A 19,971-nucleotide genomic window follows, 5' to 3' on the forward strand; every position below is an offset into this window, starting at 1 on the left:
GGACGTGAGTTTGAGTGAACTCCGGGAGTTGGTGATGGACAGGGAGGCCTGGCGTGCTGTGATTCATAGGGTCACAAATAGTTGGACACGACTGAGTGACTGTACTGAACTGAACTGAACTGAAAGGATGGATGGCAATCAGAGTGAGGATGTCTAGAACTGAATTGAAACAAAGTACAATACTTTAGGGACTTCCCAGGTGGCGCTAATGGTAAAGAAAGTGAAAGTGAAGTTGCTCAGTCATGTCTGACTCTTTGCGACCCCATGGACTGTAGCCTACCAGGCTCCTCTGTCCATGGGATTTTCCAGGCAAGAGTACTGGAGTGGATTGCCATTCCTGCCTGCAAATGGAAGAGACTTAAGAGACACAGGTTCTGTCCCTGGGTCAGGAGGATCCCCTGGAGGAGGGCATGGCAACCCACTGTAGTATTCTTGCCTGGAGAATCCCATGGACAGAGGAGCCTGGTGGGCTATGGCCCATAGGGTCACAAAGAGTTGGACACAACTGAGTGACTTAGCACTCACACACACATAATACTTTAGGTGGGTCTGCATCCCACTAGGGAACAAGAAGTCAAGGAACAGTTATTCCAAATTGTGCTGCACATTCCAGCTAACTGTTTAGCTGCTTCCCACAAAAACTTCCTGGATAATTAATCACAATTGAATCAATTGGATCTAATCTTGCTCTTTTGTGGGACAGGAGTGGGGTCATTTTCTGACAATTTTTACTCACCAGAAAAATCTGATATCCTGCAAATATGCACTCAAATATTCTCCCAGTAAGTCTCATTACTGTGGTAAAGAGCAAGCAAAGTTTTCAAGGGTAGTCTTTCTCAACTTGAAACAAAAAGAGGTAGATTTTTTTTCTGGTCACGCCACACAGCATATGGGATCTTAATTCCCCAGCCAGGGATAGAACCCATGCCCTCTGCGTCGGAAGTGCAGTCTTAACCACCAGACTGCCAGGGAAGTCCCTACAGGAGATAATTTATCTTTGGTTCACAGCATTATTCTGATAAATAATGGAAAAGGCAAATGAATTCTATGGAAGGCAACTCATGAGAATATTAATTTATAATCTTCCATAGAATATGGAAAGGCATTAATATATCTTGTCTACTTAGGCTCTTGAAACTCATCCTCAAGTTCAGGGTTTCTAGGAATAAGTGTTTTGAATTTTAATTTGGAAAATAAAAAATATATATGTATTGGGATATATATTCAAGATCATGAGAGCTTAATGTGATAATTTAGGTAGCTTACTGCATTTCCTTGACATCTCCCCATAATGTCTCATACTAATTAAGTTTTCATGATTCAACTAATTAAAATGCATCGAAAGGAGCTGACTGCTCAGAGAACTTTGCAGTGAGTTCTTAGGCAATATGAAGAATGATAGCTAATTTTGCCAAATTCATATCTTGTATAGTTTCCTAAAAGTAGGACCCAGGGTAATTTCTACTTTTAAATGATGTTCCTAGTCATTTAGAACCACCAGCCCATCAATCACTTAGTACCTGAAAGTGAAGGATAGAGGATTTCATCAGGTTGCCTAAGTCTGTGGTTTCCCTTCTGCTGTTTCATAAGTGCTGGACTCTTTGTCCTTTGATAGCTTGGATGGGATACTAATCAGAAGTGGTAGATGGAGAGAAAGTTCACACAGCAGAGCAGAAGTATTTAACCACTAGGATTCTGAGGGTTTCATTCAATACTATATTTGGAGTCCCGTCTTTGTGCTGGCTCACTGCTGAGCATGGCGATAAAGATGAGTAAGGCATGCTCCTCACCCATTAGAGCTCATAGACTAGAGGGGGAGGAAGGTATATGAAAATTCAATTAACAGCGTGCTCTGAAAGTGACATAGAAAAGTTGTCAGTGCACCTCCTACAGACCTAAGGGTCAGAAAAGGCTTTCTGGAGAAAACGTTACAGACCTGAATCTTAAAAGAGTGGTGGAAGAGTCTAGCAAGTGGATATCGAGAAGCAAGTAGGCTTCTAGGCAGAGGTAGGAAGTAAGACTATATGACATGTGTAGGCAATTACCAAATGTTCAGAATTATGGGAGCATAGCACTTGAGAAAGGCTGGCAAGGTGCAACTTGTGGGACTTGTGTGTTTCTCCAGGGGAAAAGTAGGGCTTCCCTGAAGGTGATATGGTATCATCTTGGTTATGGCCAAAGGTCACATTGAGGAAAAGGTCCTGGCTGCTCTCTCTCCTCGTCCTGCTGGAACTCCAGCTCATCCAGTTATGCATGGAAGGGTGGATGAAGAGAAGGACTGATATCTCCATGAATATATAAAAGAAAGAAGCATTAGAAAGCCAACGATTGAAAATGAAGGTAAAAAGGGAGGGAGGGAAGAAGAAAACAAGATTTATATGTGTGTTAGATGGTCAGTCGTATCCAACTCTTTGCGACCCCAAAGACTGTAGCCCACCAGGCTCGTCTGACATGATATTCTCCAGGCAAGAACACTGGAATGGGTTGCCATTCCCTTCTCCAGGAGATCTTCCCAACACAGAGATAGAACTTGGGTTCCCTGTATTGCAGGCAAGTTCTTTACTGTCTCAGCTACCAGGGAAGCCTAAACATTGTAAAGGATAATGAAATTATCTATCAACTCTACTTATGTCTTCAAGGTACAGTTGAGAGAGTCATTTCCTAGGCAGGTTGTTAAGAAGTCTAGGGGTCCCCAAGGAGAGAGGGGTCTGGAATTCCAAAGGAGGGAAAAAGGACAAACATTTTTATCCCTCTACATTCCTTAGGATTATGTATCCTGCCAGAGGACAGTCTCTGGATTAAACCTTCTGGCTAATCCTGTTGTCTTAAAATGTAAATTATGGGAGTAGGTCTGGTGAGGTCTTTAAAACCACCAGACACTCTTTTGATTCCTTCAGTTCAGTCACTCAGTCCTGTCTGACTCTTTGCAACCCCATGAATCACAGCACGCCAAGCCTCCCTGTCCATCACCAACTCCCGGAGTTCACTCAGAGTCATGTCCATCAGTCAGTGATGCCATCCAGCCATCTCATCCTCTGTCGTCCCCTTCTCCTCCTGCCCCCAACCCCTCCCAGCATCAAAGTCTTTTCCAATGAGTCAACTCTTTGCAAGAGGTGGCCAAAGTACTGGAGTTTCAGCTTTAGCATCATTCCTTCCAAAGAAATCCCAGGGCTGATCTCCTTCAGAATGGACTGTTTGAATCTTCTGGCAGTCCAAGGGACTCTCAAGAGTCTTCTCCAACACCACAGTTCAACAGCATCAATTCTTCAGTTCTCAGCTTTCTTCACAGTCCAACTCTAACATCCATACATGACCACTGGAAAAACCATAGCCTTGACTAGACAGACCTTTGTTGGCAAAGTAATGTCTCTGCTTTTGAATATGCTATCTAGGTTGGTCATAACTTTCCTTCCAAAGAGTAAGCATCTTTTAATTTCATGGCTGCAGTCACCATCTGCAGTGATTTTGGAGCCCCCAAAAATAAAGTCTGAAACTGTTTCCACTGTTTCCCCATCTATTTGCCATGAAGTGATGGGACTGGATGCCATAATCTTCATTTTCTGAATGTTGAGCTTTAAGCCAACTTTTTCACCCTCCTCTTTCACTTTCACCAAGAGGCTTTTTAGTAACTCTTCACTTTCTGTCATAAGGGTGGTGTCATCTGCATATCTGAGGTGATTGATATGTCTCCTGGCAAGCTTGATTCAGCTTGTGCTTCTTCCAGCCCAGCGTTTCTCATGATGCACTCTGCACAGAAATTAAATAAGCAGGGTGACAATATAAAGCCTTGACATACTCCTTTTTCTATTTGGAACCAGTCTGTTGTTCCATGTCCAGTTCTAACTGTTGCTTCCTGACCTGCATACATATTTCTCAAGAGGCAGGTTAGGTGGTCTGGTATTCCCATCACTTGAAGAATTTTCCACAGTTTATTGTGATCCACACAGCCAAAGGCTTTAGCATAGTCAATAAAGCAGAAATAGATGTTTTTCTGGAACTCTCTTGCTTTTCCCATGATCCAGCAGATGTTGACAATTTGATCTCTGGTTCCTCTGCCTTTTCTAAAACTAGCTTGAACATCTGGAAGTTCATGGTTCACGTATTGCTGAAGCCTGGCTTGGAGAATTTTGAGCATTACTTTACCAGCATGTGAGATGAGTGCAACTGTGCAGTAGTTTGAGCATTCTTTGGCATTGCCTTTCTCTGGAAATGGAATGAAAACTTTTCCAGTCCTGTGGCCACGGCTGAGTTTTCCAAATTTGTTGGCATATTGAGTGCAGCACTTTCATAGCATCATCTTCCAGGATTTGAAATAGCTCTACTGGAATTCCATTACGTCCACTAGCTTTGTCCGTAGTGATGCTTTCTAAGGCCCACTTGACTTCACATTCCAAGATGTCTGGCTCTAGATGAGTGATCACACCATCATGATTATCTGGGTCGTGAAGATCTTTTTTGTACAGTTCTTCTGTGTATTCTTGCCACCTCTTCTTAATATCTTCTGCTTCCGTTATGTCTATACCATTTCTGTCCTTTATTGAGCCTATCTTTGCATCAAATGTTCCGTTGGTATTTCTAATTTTCTTGAAGAGATCTCTAGTTTTTCCCATTCTGTTCTTTTCCTCTATTTCTTTGCATTGATTGCTGAAGAAGGCTTTCTTATCTCTTCTTGCTATTCTTTGGAACTCTGCAATCAGATGCTTATATCTTTCCTTTTCTCCTTAACTTTTCACTTCTCTTCTTTTCACAGCTATTTGTAAGGCCTCCCCAGACAGCCAGTTTGCTTTTTTTCATTTCTTTTCCATGGTGGTGGTCTTGATCCCTGTCTCCTGTACAATGTCACGAACCTCAGTCCATAGTTCATCAGTCACTCTATCTATCAGATCTAGGCTCTTAAATCTATTTCTCACTTCTACTATATAATCATAAGGGATTTGATTTAGGTCATACCTGAATGGTATAGTGGTTTTCCCTATTTTCTTCAATTTAAGTCTGAATTTGGTAAAAAAGGAGTTCATGATCTCAGCCACAGTCAGCTCCTGGTCTTGTTTTTGCTGACTGTATAGAGCTTCTCCATCTTTGGCTGCAAAGAATATAATCAATCTGATTTTGGTGTTGACCATCTGGTGATGTCCATGTGTAGAGTCTCCTCTTGTGTTGTTGGAAGAGGGTGTTTGCTATGACCAGTGCATTTTCTTGGCAAAACTCTATTAGTCTTTGCCCTGCTGCATTCCATATCACAAGGCCAAATTTGCCTGTTACTCCAGGTGTTTCTTGACTCCCTACTTTTGCATTCTAGTCCCCTATAATGTAAAGGACATCTTTTTGGGTGTTAGTTCTAAAAGGTCTTGTAGGTCTTCATAGAACCATTCAACTTCAGCTTCTTCAGCGTCACTGGTTGGGGCATAGACTTGGATTACTGTGATATTGAATGGTTTGCCTTGGAAAAGAACAGAGATCATTCTGTCAGTTTTGAGACTGCATCCAAGTACTGCATTTCGGACTCTTTCGTTGACCATAATGGCTACTCCATTTCTTCTAAGGGATTCCTGCCCGCAATAGTAGATATAATGGTCATCTGAGTTAAATTCACCATTCCAGGCCATTTTAGTTCACTGATTCCTAGAATGGCAACGTTCACTCTTGCCCTCTCTTGTTTTACTGCTTCCAATTTGCCTTGATTCATGGACCTGATATACCAGGTTCCTATGCAATATTGCTCTTTACAGCATTGGATCTTGCTTCTATCACCAGTCACATCCACAACTGGGTATTGTTTTTGCTTTGGCTCCATCCCTTTATTCTTTGTGGAGTTATTTCTCCACTGATCTCCAGTAGCATATTGAAGGGTATATAACTCCATTGCTAACACTAGCAAGCGGGTACTCTTTCTACCCCCTTCTGATGTCTATGTCAGAAGCTTTCTCTATCTCCTTTATATTTTAATAAAACTTTATTACACAAAAGCTCTGAGTGATCAAGCCTCGTCTCTGGCCCCAGATGAATTCTTCTCCTCTGGAGGCCAAGGGTCCCGGTGTCTTTGCATCATTCAGCAACAACCTTTCACAGTCACATAAACCTGCACAGGGAACTGTTTCGTGCATGTATTGTACTTCACCTGTACTTTGTCCTGATCCTGTTTAACAGGACACAGCGATCAGATGGAACATAAGTCTCCTTTCCAGAAAGCAGGAAAAGCCCTTTGTTCCATGAAAAGGGGAAATTTAAATTTCATCCTCCCTTTTGCTGATAAGCACAGGGCTAATGAATTACTTTGCCAACAAAGGTCCTTCTAGTCAAGGATATGGTTTTTCCAGTGGTCATTTATGGATGTGAGAGTTGGACTGTGAAGAAAGCTGAGCACCGAAGAATCGAAGCTTTTGAAGTATGGTGTTGGAGAAGACTTTTGAGAGTCCCTTGGACTGCAAGGAGATCCAACCAGTCCATCCTAAAGGAAATCAGTCCTGGGTGTTCATTGGAAGGACTGATGCTAAAGCTGAAACTCCAATATTTTGGCCACCTCATGCAAAGAGTTGATTCATTGGAAAAGACTCTGATGCTGGGAGGGATTGGGGGCAGAAGGAGAAGAGGTCGACAGAGGATGAGATGGCTGGATGGTATCACTGATTCGATGGACGTGAGTTTGAGTGAACTCCAGGATTTGGTGATGGACAGGGAGGCCTGGAGTGGTGCGATTCGTGGGGTCGCAAAGATTCAGACACGACTCAGCGACTGAACTGAACTGAATGAAATCTTGCCTGTATCTCTTATCTATTCTAGTGAAAGAATGAAGGCTCCTAGAAGAGAAGGACTACAGCAGAGAGGTCAAGGGCACAGACTCTGGTGCCCACAGACCTGAGATCCAGTCCAGCTCTGCTGGATGGTAACTGGGTATCTTGCACAAACTGCCTAACCTCTCAGAGCCCTGGTTTCTGAACACCCACTTTCTAGAGTTGCTGGGGGATTAAATGAGATTAGATATAAGCTTTAGAGCTTTCATCTTCAAGAGTGTGCACAAGAAAGATAATTATGAAGATCATTTTCTAAGGAAGTAAAACCATAAAAGCTAGCTCACCTTTTGGAAAAATCTTCTGGTGACTCCAGCACACTGAAAGAAGGGATTTGTTTCTCATCTTGTATTTTCAGTTGGATAGGCCGTTTTACTCCCCAGAAAATGTCCAGCGTTCCTTCAACAATTAGCTTACCATCTTCAGTCTAGGGAAGAAGCCAACCATCTCAAACATTGCTTTTGTATTATTTATAGAAGGTAAATGTTTTAACTGGAGGTGTAGAAATTAAGTCTGTAAGACATCCTGACAGCTAAAAAAAAAAAAAAAATTCCCTGGTGGGATTATTTGGCTTTTAAATTTATCTACAGAACAATCCTTTTTCTTAAACATTCTTTTATTTTTAAAAACAGTGACAACCAGCAATGTAAGTCATAATGGTGATGACATGCCCACCAGAGGGCACAGTATGCTAAAATGTTTTTTGAATTCTTGATTCTACAATTAAGTGGAAGTTTAATTCTCTAATTGTATTTAGCTTAAAATTAAAGCAAAACTAAAAGCTGTACTAGGGTAGAAATCTGAATAGCATTGATCAGTTTAGCAGTTGTTTTCTAATTTCTGAAGAGGAAAAATTTGGCTCACACACTTTTTATGCAGAAAAAGTGAAATAATGTATGTAAAAAGGTGTAAAATACTTGACATGATATTTTCGGAAAAATCAATAGCACTTAATCTCTTTTAAGTTGGAGATATAATAAAAGAAAGAAATTCCATGCAAACAAAGAAAAACTAGTAAACAGGATTGAACACTTACTCATTCTCTGAATGTAAATATTAATATCTAAGCACATTCATATAGAATGTATTTTCTAATCCATTTCTCTCTTGTATATGCAAAAGTCTCTTATTAGAGTTATATTATTATAATAAATTTGAAAAATAGAAAGATATTTCATCTGTTCAATAACTACTATAATATCCAATAGCTACTTGTTATTATGAAAAATCAATTAGAAAACATAAATGATTCAATTCCTATTTGAATGTGTAATGAAGACTCCAGACTGTGAAATCAGATAGCCCTATGTTTGAACTGTGGTTCTGCTACTTCCTAGCTGTATGATTTTGGACAAAATGTCAAACACCTTTAAACCTGGGCTGTTTCTTCTGAAGAATTAAATCATAACAGTCCCTGAATCATAGGAACTGATATTTAAAGTGCTCAGTAAATGTTGTTGCTTATTATTTCTTTGGCTGATAAACCTACTTTGGAGTCACTCCTGAAACAAAGTTTTGCTTTTTTCCCCACTTTTGAGTCCACATTTCAGATTATTGTGAGGTCAGGCACTTTTCAGTTCTTAATATGTTATGTGCTGTGCTTAGTTGCTCAGTTCTGTCCGACTCCTTGTGACTCCACAGACTGCAGCCCACCAGGCTTCTCTGTCCATGGGGATTCTCCAGGCAAGAAGACTGGAGCTGGTTGTAATGCCCTCCTCCAAGGGAATGAACCAGGGATCAAACTCAGGTCTTCCCGCATTGCAGGCAGACTCTTTACCTAATGAGCCACCAGGGAAGCCCCATTTCTTAATAACCAAACACAATTTGCTTTCTGAAATGGCAGTACATGATGCAGGGCCTACATGTTAGTTATTGATGTATGATATCTTTCCTTGGCCTAATTATACTTCCATGAATCCTTTATATCAAAAACTCATAGAATAACTGATCTTCTCAGGTTATCTAATTTTTGCTTTCAAGAAGAAATACTCCAACTATAATCAGACAATGAGGTTTTCTCATATAAGGAATATGAGAACATTTTTTAATTTCAGAAAACATCTCTTTCGAAATTAACTACATAAATTACCCCTGATGGTTTGGTTGCACTTCTGTAGTCTCATTGCCTCAAATGTTAGGCCTTTTCTCATGTAGGTCTACACCGATATCCTTGGTGACCTCAGTGATCTTTACATGCTATCTCTAAACTGGTAGCTCCCAATTTTAGATCTCCAGCCCAAACCTTAACCTTTCCCCTAAACTTGAGCTTTCAAACTTTATGTCAAATTTAATACGATACTAGTTAACTCTTGAAATTTCTCTCCTAAACATTTTCCTTTCCCAGCCTTCCCCATCTTGTTAAATATCACTCCCATTCTTCCAGTTGCTCACATCAACATTGTTACAGTCACCAGTAATCTTTCTTTCATTCTGAACATCTCCAAATCCAATACATTAGCCAATCTGATTAGCTTGACCTTAAAAATATGTACCCGATATGGCTATGCTCCCCATGTGCCTTGCCACAAATCTGGTCTATGCCAGATTATTGCAGTAGTGTCTCTGTGGTCTACTTCATTCTTCTCTTGTCCCCCTATGTATTCCTACTAGCTAGAGAGACCCTTTTAAAATGAATCTTTAGATCATATCTCAACACCTCAGGGGCTTCTCATCTCACTTCAAGCGCTAGCTGAAGTCTTTGCAGTGATCTACAAGACCCCACATGCTCTAGTGCCTTCTCCTTCTCAGTTCTTTCTCTAGCTTCTTTATTCTCTATCAGTCCATTCTCACGAGGTTCCTGGCACACTGGCTTCCCTGCTGTTCCTCAGTTACACCAGCCAGGCTCAGGACCTTGATTCAGACTGCTGTCTGTACCCAGAATGCATGTCCCACAGACTCCTGCAAGGTTAGCACCCTGATACCTTTCAGCTTTTGGTCAAATGATCTTCTTTACCCATCCGCTTAGATTTCTGAGCCCCCTTCCCTGACTTGCTCTCCTCCACAGCCTGTTCACCTTCTAATACACAATTTACTTTTGTGTTTTTTTTTCTATCTACTAAAATGTAACGAGCATGAATGCAGGACATTCTCTCGTTTATTCATTGTTGTCTCTAGCTTTTAGAACAGTGTCTGCTGTGTTGTAAATGATAAATAGTCATTTCATTAATTAATCAGAGATTAAGAAAGCTGAAGTTATTCCACGCACTGCCCCTTTGAACTGTGTCCATCACTACAACTAAGTCAGAGACTTGGAAAATTCTGGATTCTAATTTTATTGTCAGCAAGTAAAGATGAAAGATTAAGCAGTCTGATATTCTCACTATATACGTTAATTCATGCAGTTTAAAAAATTATGTAAGACACAGACTTTATTTTAAAAAATCAAATGACTTTTGTAAATTGAGCACCAGTTCACAGAATAGAAAGGACATGCCTCAATTCATATGCTTGTCACATCAAAATGCAAAATTTTCCTAAAGGAAACATGGAAACTATTGAATTGCAATCTAAAATAATTTCCTTAAAGTTTTGATCTTTTCCTAAAGTTTATATTTTTACAGTTATGCATTTTACTGATCTAAGATATAGGACAATATTGAAATAATTTTAAATTAGGCCATTTAGAAAACTTAGGCCCATTTCTTTATAAAAGGATTAGCTACTTCCTGCTTCTGTAGAAAATTACATTTGGGAGGAGAATTGAAATGTCTGATCAAACTAAATCATTTAGGCTCACTAGTAAAGGCCAAAGAGGCTTATAAATTTCCTTCTGTCCCAAATGCCAAGGGTGGCATAAAGTCAATGCTGTACCACCACATCTGAAGATCTAAACATAGGTAGACAATTCTAATGTCCCCTAAGACCAGGAAGATATTGTAAAGATGTGAAGTGAGTCCCATTAGGATATAAGACTGAGTGGGGAGACCTGTAGAGAATAACATATTAAAGAAAATCTAAGGTCACTTGATACAGTAGCCTAACAGTTGCACCCTTAAAAATGCTTGCTAGATTCAGGACTTTGCTGAATTATTTGTAAGGTAGAGTTCTAGTGGAATTGCTGTTCAAAAGATATTCATACTCTGTTTTTAAAGTAGAAAGCAAATATGTCATTAAAGTTACTTTAAATGTTTGCCCATTCCAAAAAATACTTAGAAATTTACAGATGTTTCAGGACTAGGATTTTCAGTATAGTCTAAAACTAAAACTATCCACCTGTTTTTCCCAGACCATTTGCATTATGGAGTCCAACTTATCCTGACTTCTCTGTACTTTCACGGAATTTTTTTTTTTTTTCCTATAAATCAATCTTCTTTGGTGGCTCAGCTGGTAAAGAATCTGCCTGCAATGCACGAGACCCAGGTTCGATCCCTGGGTCAGGAATATCCTCTGTAGAAGAAAATGGCTTACCCACTCCAGTATTCCTGCCTGGAGAATTCCATGGACAGGGGAGCCTGGCGGGCTACAGTCCATGGGGGTCACAAAATAGCATGACTGAATGACTAACACACACATACATGTGCCAGAAACCTCCCTGGGTGCTGGCTGGCAATACAGCGGATGCGGCCTACCCTTTGTGGTTTCACTGGTAGCTCAGCTGGTAAAGAATCCGCCTGCAGTGCAGGAGACCCCAGTTTGATTCCTGGGTCAGGAAGATGCACTGGAGAAGGATAGGTTACCCACTCCAGTATCCTGGCCTGGAGAATTCCATGGGCTATAGTCACAAAGGGTCGGATTGAGCGACTTTCACTTTCAAACTGTATTGCATTTCTTTGACGAGCTTACCTGTCCACATAAAATATGCAGATTTTTCTGGTTCCTATAAAAGATGTTATAGGTCTTCAGTAAAGAATCAAGTTGTTCCCTGAAAAATAAATTACATTCACTTACACTTGGTCTTAGACTCTTTAATGGTAAAAGGCAATAATGATGGTTTCAACTCATAAAGGTATGAGATAGAATGAAATGGTTCAATGAAATCTTTTCTATTCTGTCATTTGAATGAACATCATTGAAAGCTGAAAACTTCTTAGGACATCACCAAATGTTGAAGGTGTTAATTCATAAATGAATAACCAAAGTAAAACAAACAAAATCTGACCTTTAGATGGTTATTTTCCCTTGGTGAAGATATGTATGAATAATTTCCAACTTAAATTTGATTTTTTAAAAGTTCTTCAAAATTTTCTGTAATGAAGAAATGACTGGCTGCAAAAGTTTGACTTGAATACAAAATCTAAAGCAGTGGATCTCAACCTATTTAAGTCACAGTATCCTTTGAAACCCTGATGAAAGCTTTGGCTTCCTTATGTGGGGGAAGAAACCTATATATAGACACATAGTTTTGCATATACAATGTGTGCTAATTTCTGTGCTGTTTTGAAAGATTTTCTTGATAAATAAGGAAGGAGTCATTTTCCACATGGTTTAAGTATAGATTCTTTTTATCTGACAGTAACAAACTGACATTTTAAAATATTCTTTGTCTAAAATTCTAGAGTGAAAGAGAATTCCCTGGCAGTCCAGTGGTTGGGACTCCAGGCTTTCACTGCTGAGGGCCCAGGTTAGATACCTGGTTGGGGAACTAAGATGCCACAATCCGTGTGACTCAGCCAAAACAAATTAATAATTCTGGAGTATATACACCAATATATTTATAGTAGGTAGGTAGGATAGTATAGTAGGTAGGATTTGAGATGACTTTACTATTATTTTCTTCTACTGTCATCTCTGTTGTCAAGGTCTTCCAGTTTCTTTTCTTTTTTTAAATTTTGATTAGTTTTAGTTTGACAGCTAGCAACTAAAATAAAAATATTTTCATAAGAGAAAAATAAATAAATAATCAAAGGATGGAAAATAACTTCAGACAAAGCAGTGAGGAGAGTATTCTGTAGCAGGAGGCAGCCATAAAGTAGATTTTGTTTCACATTTCCTTTTTCATTTTACAACAATTTAATCAACTTGAGTTCATCAACTAGTATGTGCCTGACCTTGTGCTACCCCCCGGGGGGGTGGGGGGTCGGGTGGGCTCAGCACCGGTTCAGGAGCCGTCGTTGCTCCCAAGCATCTCACCTTTGTGGCAGGTAGGCTCTGGCAGTGGGAACACTGGTTCCTGCCGCACCTCCATCCTTCTCTTTGGGCCATTATGGCTCAAGATGCTTGTCTCATTCACCTCCCCTTCTGGCCTCTATCAACCTGTTGGTTTAAGCTACCTTCTCTCACCTGGATTATGGCAGCAACATCTTAAAAGCCTCCCTATATTTGTTGTCTATTCTCAACAGCAGGAGTAATTTTAATGTAAAGCCAATAGCCTCTCTCCTTTGCGCAGAACTCTTTAATATTTCTCATTATTACAATAAAAGTCAATATCCTTCCAACAACTTCAAAGGCCAGCTTTGATCTGGTTCTTGTTATACCCTCCACCTCATTTCTGCTTCTCCCTCCTTCACTTACTGCACTCTAGCTGCTGGTCTCCTTGATGTTCCTTGAGTATTCCAGGCACATTCTCACCCCAGGGCCTTTGTACCTGTTGAACTTTTATCCAGAAGGACCTCCAGCCTGCTATCACACTGTCCTGCATTCATTTTCTTTAACTATTTCCTCCAAAGTCACCTTCTCAAAGAGTCCTTTCTTATAACCAAATCTGAAAATCTGCCTTCTCCCAACATTCATATCTTGCTTTCCTCCTTACTTCTGCCCCTTAGTCACCAACTAACCTTGTATAACCTAAGCTAAGCTAAGCCACTTCAGTCGTGTCCGACTCTGTGCGACCCCATAGACGGCAACCCACCAGGCTCCCCTGTCCCTGGAATTCTCCAGGCAAAAACACTAGAGTGGGTTGCCGTTTCCCTCTCCAATGCATGGAAGTGAAAAGTGAAAGTGAAGTCGCTCAGTCATGTCCAACCCTCAGTGACCCCATGGACTGAAGCCCAGTAGGCTCCTTCGTCCATGGGATTTTCCAGGCAAGAGTACTGGAGTCGGGTGCCATTGTCTTCTCCGCTAACCTTGTATATATTCTACTTATTTATCTAACATTCTATCTCCTCCACTAGACTGTAGCTCCAAGAGAATAAGCACGTTTTCATATTTTGTTCATGCTATATTTCATGTGCCTGGAATAGAGCATGGCAAATAGTAAGAACTCAACACATACTGGTTGAATGAAATGATCAGAAAAAAATATTATTCAGAAAATAAAACTAAACATATCAAAGTGTGAAAAGTTCTTTTATATCATCAGTTTTAGGGGGGAGATAGCCCATGATATTAAATTTTCAGGTATAGTAATTGCTAAAATCCCTTTGATCTTTAACATCTGTCTCCCTCTCATAAGATCCTGGCTCCATGAGTGCAGGGATTTTGGTCTGTTTTATTCATTGCTATCTTCCCAGTGATTAGAGCATAGCCTTGCTCATGGTAGGCTCTTATGAATACGACTGACAGAATTCATGTATATTGATTTTTATGTTTGAGATCATATAAACATACTTTACTTTGCCAACAAAGGTCCATCTATTCAAGGCTATGGTTTTTCCAGCAGTCATGTATGGATGTGAGAGTTGGAATGTGAAGAAAGCTGAGCACTGAAGAATTGATGCTTTTGAACTGTGGTGTTGGAGAAGACTCTTGAGAGTCCCTTGGACTGCAAGGAGATCCAACCAGTCCCTTCTGAAGGATATCAGCCATGGGTGTTCTTTGGAAGGAATGATGCTAAAGCTGAAACTCCAGTACTTTGGCCACCTCATGTGAAGAGCTGATTCATTGGAAAAGACTCTGATGCTGGGAGGGATTGGGGGCAGGAGGAGAAGGGGACGACAGAGGATGAGATGGCTGGATGGCATCACCGACTCGATGGACATGAGTTTGAGTGAACTCCAGGAGTTGGTGATGGACAAGAAGGCCTGGCATGCTGCGATTCATGGGGTCACAAAGAGTCGGACACAACTGAGTGACTGAACTGAAATGAACTGAACTGAACTGAAACATACTTTCCATTTGACTTTTCTCACTTGTAATTTTAATGTACCTATTTCCAAGGATCAATATACGCCACACAAACACCACAAAAAATTTTCTGCAGAATTACTTTATGCTACTATACCATTTTCCTACTGGCTTACTTTAGAATTCTAGTGTTGATGAATATTTCTGTTTTAAATATCACTGAGCACACAAGGGATTTTATTTCATTGAAGTCATTGCTGTGGGATAGTTCCTAAAAACTAACATACTGGTAGGTAAAGAGCCTGAACACTTTATAGCTTTCGTTATGGTGCCAGGGTGGCATATGGAAATTTCCAGTTCACTTGGGATGCAAATCCTGATATGCTAAGCTGTGAGAATTGTAATATAAGCAAATGAATTTTTAATAATCTTGTTCCCTCAGCTTCTGTTTCTGATAAAACTGCATGATAAGGAATGGTACACGTATCCTTCAAAGTATTTACCTCAGGACCATGTTTAATTAGAAAGATTATTCTCTGGGAGCAAGCTCTTTGGAAAATGTTTCTATATCTGAAAAGAACCAGACTAAATCTTTCTCCACAGAAATAAGTCTCCATATGACCCAAGGAATCAGCAAACTGGTTCCCAGGACACCCAGTTTTTATAAATAAATTTTATTGGAATACAGCCACACTAATTTTTTTGCTAATTGTCTGAAGCTGCTCTCCTTCTATAATTTGATTGACACAAACCATATGGTCCACGGAGCCTAAAATACATATTATCTGACCCTTTACTGAGGTATTTGGTCAACCTATAAACTGTGTGTAACACAAGGTAACTGAAGACCACAGATACCTTACATATTTTCCTCACCACAGGCAGGATCTTTCTGACGCCACAATGGCAAGCACTTTGAAGGATTTTGGCATGCAGAATAAGGGAAGAGTTTGGGAGAATAGTGTTGGGATAAAATTGGGTAAGTTAATGGTGCAATAAAGTGAGGAATTAGAAAATTCAGAAGTTAGGTGAACAACTATAGTAACGGTGAATGCATTCCAAATATTAAAACCTCGTCACGTTTTTATCCTGTGGACCTTACAATGGACCTAATACAATCCTGGGAATACAATATAGCCTACAACATTCTAATTCAACTTTTTTGGGCAACCAGGCCACAAGGGACTGAAGAAATTATTGTCAAATGAATCATTTTTTATTTGATGAATTGTTCAAATTTTGTCCTCTAAGAGAAGACTCGTCCTAGTGGCCATTCATTCATACACTTGCTGTGTGAACACAATGAAGAGGTCTCAGTCATACTCTGAGGACAAGTGAGAGCTTCAAGCAATTGGTGCTGCCTGTTTTGCACTTTGGAGGCAAAGGAATAAGCGAGAGTGTGAGGAGCTTACCAGGCAAAGAAAGTATTAACAGGGACCTTCTAGATATTTCCATAGCTTTTGTGGAGAAAGCTCAAAAAGTTGATTCTGAGAACAGGACATTTAGGATGGGGTATGGTAAGTGATGAAGAAGCAGGCAAGAAGCTTGCAAACTTCTAAAAGAAGCTTAGCATTCACTCTGCAGGGAATGGGCAGTTACTGGAGCTTTCACGTAGAGAAAGATATGCTGCTCCTAAGGGCCACTAGGGAACCTATGGTAGACGGGGTAGATTAACTAGACTTTCGCTCGGTCATGTCCAGCTTTTTGCAATCTCATGGACTTCTGCCTTCCAGGCTCCTCTGTGCATGGGATTTCCCAGGCTAGAATACTGGAGTGGGTTGTCATATCCTTCTTCAAGGGATTTGTCTGACCCAGGAATGGAACCCACATCTCCTGTGTCTTCTGCATTATAAGCAGATTCTTTACCCACTGAGCCATCCAGATTTCAGGGTAAAAAACATGATGGCAGCAAGATGAGTAGAACCACTGCAATGGCATTGGGGTGAAGGGTCAAGGCTAAGTTCTACAGCTGCCAAGTCGCTTCAGTCGTGTCCGACTCTGTGCGACCCCATAGCCGGCAGCCCACCAGGCTCCCCCGTCCCTGGGATTCTCCAGGCAAGAACACTGGAGTGGGTTGCCATTTCCTTCTCCAATGCATGAAAGTGAAAAGGGAAGGGAAAGTCGCTCAGTTGTGCCCGACTTCGCAACCCCATGGACTGCAGCCTCCCAGGCTCCTCCATCCATGGGATTTTTTTCCAGGCAAGAGTACTGGAGTGGGGTGCCATCGCCTCCTCCGCTCCTCCAGGCAAATCTTCCCAAACCAGAGATCGAACACATGCCTCCTGCATTGGCAGGTGGATTCTTTACCGCTGAGTCACCAGGGAAGCCCGTTACTTTGTGTGTGATATATGAATTGATTTTCTAAGAAAAGCTTGGTTTTTCAAACATGGAATACTGTATCATAATGTATCACAAGGATTAAAAAAAACCACTACTACGCAGTATATAACATGAATAGTGTTTTTACAAAACTAACAAGCCTCCATATAAACTTGACTTCTAACTAAATGAACACATAGAATCATAAGCTTCCCCAGCACAGAAGCTGGTACTGTGGATGACAGTGCAGAGAGAGGACCCTGTTAGATGCAGATGGACACCCAGAGTTAGTCATTAAAGCTCCCAGATAAGTGCTCACCAGGGAAAGACTTAACATGGGGGTGACAGGTATAGGGGAGATGATGCCAGGGCTCCTGTCCCTTTAAAGGTCCCTGTTCCTTTAAGGCTCCTGGCTCAGTTTTAATGAGTAATAGTGGATCCAAAGCTGACTGTAAAATGCTTAGGTGTACTTTGCACTTTGTGGTCTGAATGGCATCTGCTCAGCAGATGGGAATTACCCACATGCTGACGTTCGTCATGAATAATGGACTGAGCAAGAAAGGAGTTCCTCAATCTTATCACGCTATTTGGTTGGCCAGAAGAAACACTTTGTATTTTATTTTATAAATCGTAATAAATATTGACACTGGACAGCATGATGGGTGGAAGTGAGTTGTGCCCTCCATCCATAGATAGAATGCAAGTCAAATTTTAGTTGTGAGTTCTCTCTCTTTTTAGTAATGATTTGCAGCATAATTAAGTGGATCTCCAACTCTCTTCCTGGAAATCAAAAAACCCCATCTCACTAGTTACTAATGATTCCTATACTTTAGACAAAGGAAAACCAGAAATACTCTTGTATGTGGTAGTCCAACACAAATTTCAGAGCGTGCCACATGACACAAAATAAACTTCGGTGGAAAATACAATCCCGTGTAGTCACCAAAGACATATTTGGTCATGGCGGTGCTTCCTTAGTTTGTGTTATTTTTGCCTTTTGGAGACTTGCTGAAAAATATTTAGGATCCTGGCCAGGCAGCCACTGAACATCACAGTGACAACAGCAGTAGAGACAGCATCCTGCCTTGTGTGTTGCCATGTTTAAGAGCAGGAACCTAGAACATTCGAAACAGTGTCTTCAAACAGGTGAAAAATTAAAGCAGAATAAAAATGCTAGCACGCTCTCTTACAGATTTAGTCATCCCCCTCCACCAAATTTTGTTCATAATGTTACATTTCAGCAACGAGGTTAACAATTTAATGTCAGTTTCGAAAAACTGAATTAAAAACTTAATTCATAGTGATTTTTATAAACAACCTAATGGACGTGTAAAATAGCAAATTGATCATTTTCTGGGAATTAAGGTTGGGGTTTTTTTTATTTTATGTGTGGTAGTTCTATATGCTTCCAAACTCCATATAGTAAGTGCATAATACAGTTGATGTTTTCATAATTTCACTTCCGTAAAAATGTAATATAGAGTCCTGTATGTTTTTGGAAAGGTGAACCAGGAAATACGAGGACAAAAGAACAAGTAAAGCCTTATCATTAAGCTTTTTGCCAAGACAAACAAACCATCATTCCATAGTCCTGACATCTGCAAGAAGTAGCAAGATTCTCTTAACTTCCTTTATCCTTCATTACCGTCAGCTCGAATCCTGGAATTAAAATTGCAAACTCCTTCAGTCCTTTCTCAATAAGCAGCCCGGCTCCAGTTCTTTTTGCCTTGGGCCTCATCTCCTGGCTCAGAAGATGAGGAAAAAAGGCTGCTTTTCAACCTTTGCTTAGAGACTTTCCTCAGTTCTCAAAGTAGGCTATTCATTTCCATTGCAAATGAAAGGATTGGGTTCCATCATTTGAATACTGAGAGGCTGGGGAGAGGAACACTATCTCCTTGACTGAAGTAAAAAAGCAAAACCAAAATGATCAGGAAGCCCCGAATTGAACTCTCCTGACTTCCTTTGAAGCACTGCCCTTTCTGACATCCCTCACAACTCTGCTCAAGTATCATTAATTACTGCCAGTGGTTGGGAGAATGGTGACTGTGGCTTGTCTTGTTCTTCCTGGCAGTTCTGTCTTAAGACTCTAACTTACTCTGTCAGTGCTGACAACTGATAATAGAAAGGACCTGGGAGCTTCCTGCAATCCATTAGTCACCTAATCAATAAGGTAATATAACCAGATGGATCTTACCTCTGGAGCGTCCCTGGTGGCTCAGCTGCCTGCAATGCAGGAGCAGCAGGAGATTCAGGTTCAATACCTGGGTCGGGAAGATCCCCCTGGAGGAGGACATGGCAACCCACTCCAGTATTCTTGCCTGGAGAATCCCATGGACGGAGGAGCCTGGTGGGCTACAGTAGTTAGTTACAAAGCGAGCATCAGAGTTGCCGGGAGTGCTTGTTGGAATGGAACATGAGTGGCACCTCCAGAGTTTCTTATTGAGTTCGTCTGGTGTGTATCCTGAGAATTTGCACTTCTAACAAGCTCCTAGGTGATTCTGACGCTGCTAATCCAGAGACCATACTTTGAGATCCATTCTTTTAGAGCTCAGGGTGCTGAAGAAGGGGAAGGGAGGTTTATCTATTGGCCGATGGCAGGTTGAAATAGGTGGTCATTCAGACTGAAACTAAGATAGTTACATATAATCAGACCACTAACTTTTTTTGGCCATGCCACACAGCGGGCTTCCTAGGTGGCTTGGTGGTAAAGAATCTACCTGAAAATGCAAGAGATGTGGTCTCAGTCCCTGGGTTGGGAAGATCCCTGGAAAAGGAAATGGCAACCCACTCCAGTATTTTTGCCTGGAGAATTCCACAGATAGAGGAACCTGGTGGGCTAGAGTCCATGGGGTCGCAGAAAAGTCAGAAACGACTTAGTGTTTAAAAAACAGTTAGTTCCCCAACCATTGATTGAACGCATATT

At 40.8% G+C, this 19,971-nt stretch overlaps 2 protein-coding genes across 8 annotated transcripts in view; one reads left to right on the forward strand and one right to left on the reverse strand.

Moving 5' to 3' along the window:
- The window catches only part of LOC101102731 (alpha-fetoprotein-like), a 149,693-nt gene that overhangs the window by 74,287 nt on the left and 55,435 nt on the right, over positions 1-19,971 (forward strand). Inside the window, exons 14-15 of one of the 2 annotated variants that reach the window (XM_060417201.1) lie at positions 2,182-2,340; positions 6,781-15,423. The exons of the other annotated variant lie outside the window; for it this stretch is intronic. Of the exons in view, the coding sequence (XP_060273184.1) occupies positions 2,182-2,301 (120 nt within the window). The 3' untranslated portion in view covers positions 2,302-2,340; positions 6,781-15,423. Of the gene's footprint in view, positions 1-2,181; positions 2,341-6,780; positions 15,424-19,971 lie in introns of those variants that run through there. 2 annotated transcript variants of the gene reach the window in all.
- The window catches only part of RASSF6 (Ras association domain family member 6), a 69,560-nt gene that overhangs the window by 22,275 nt on the left and 27,314 nt on the right, over positions 1-19,971 (reverse strand). For all 6 annotated transcript variants that reach the window (XM_060417207.1, XM_042251868.2, XM_042251867.2 and 3 more), the window contains 2 exons: positions 11,571-11,649; positions 7,076-7,215 (listed from right to left, as the gene is read on the reverse strand). In XM_060417207.1, the coding sequence (XP_060273190.1) occupies positions 7,076-7,215; positions 11,571-11,649 (219 nt within the window). The remainder of the gene's footprint in view (positions 1-7,075; positions 7,216-11,570; positions 11,650-19,971) is intronic.

This window comes from Ovis aries, chromosome 6, assembly GCF_016772045.2.
Source record: "Ovis aries strain OAR_USU_Benz2616 breed Rambouillet chromosome 6, ARS-UI_Ramb_v3.0, whole genome shotgun sequence".
Classification (NCBI taxonomy): Eukaryota; Metazoa; Chordata; class Mammalia; order Artiodactyla; family Bovidae; genus Ovis; species Ovis aries.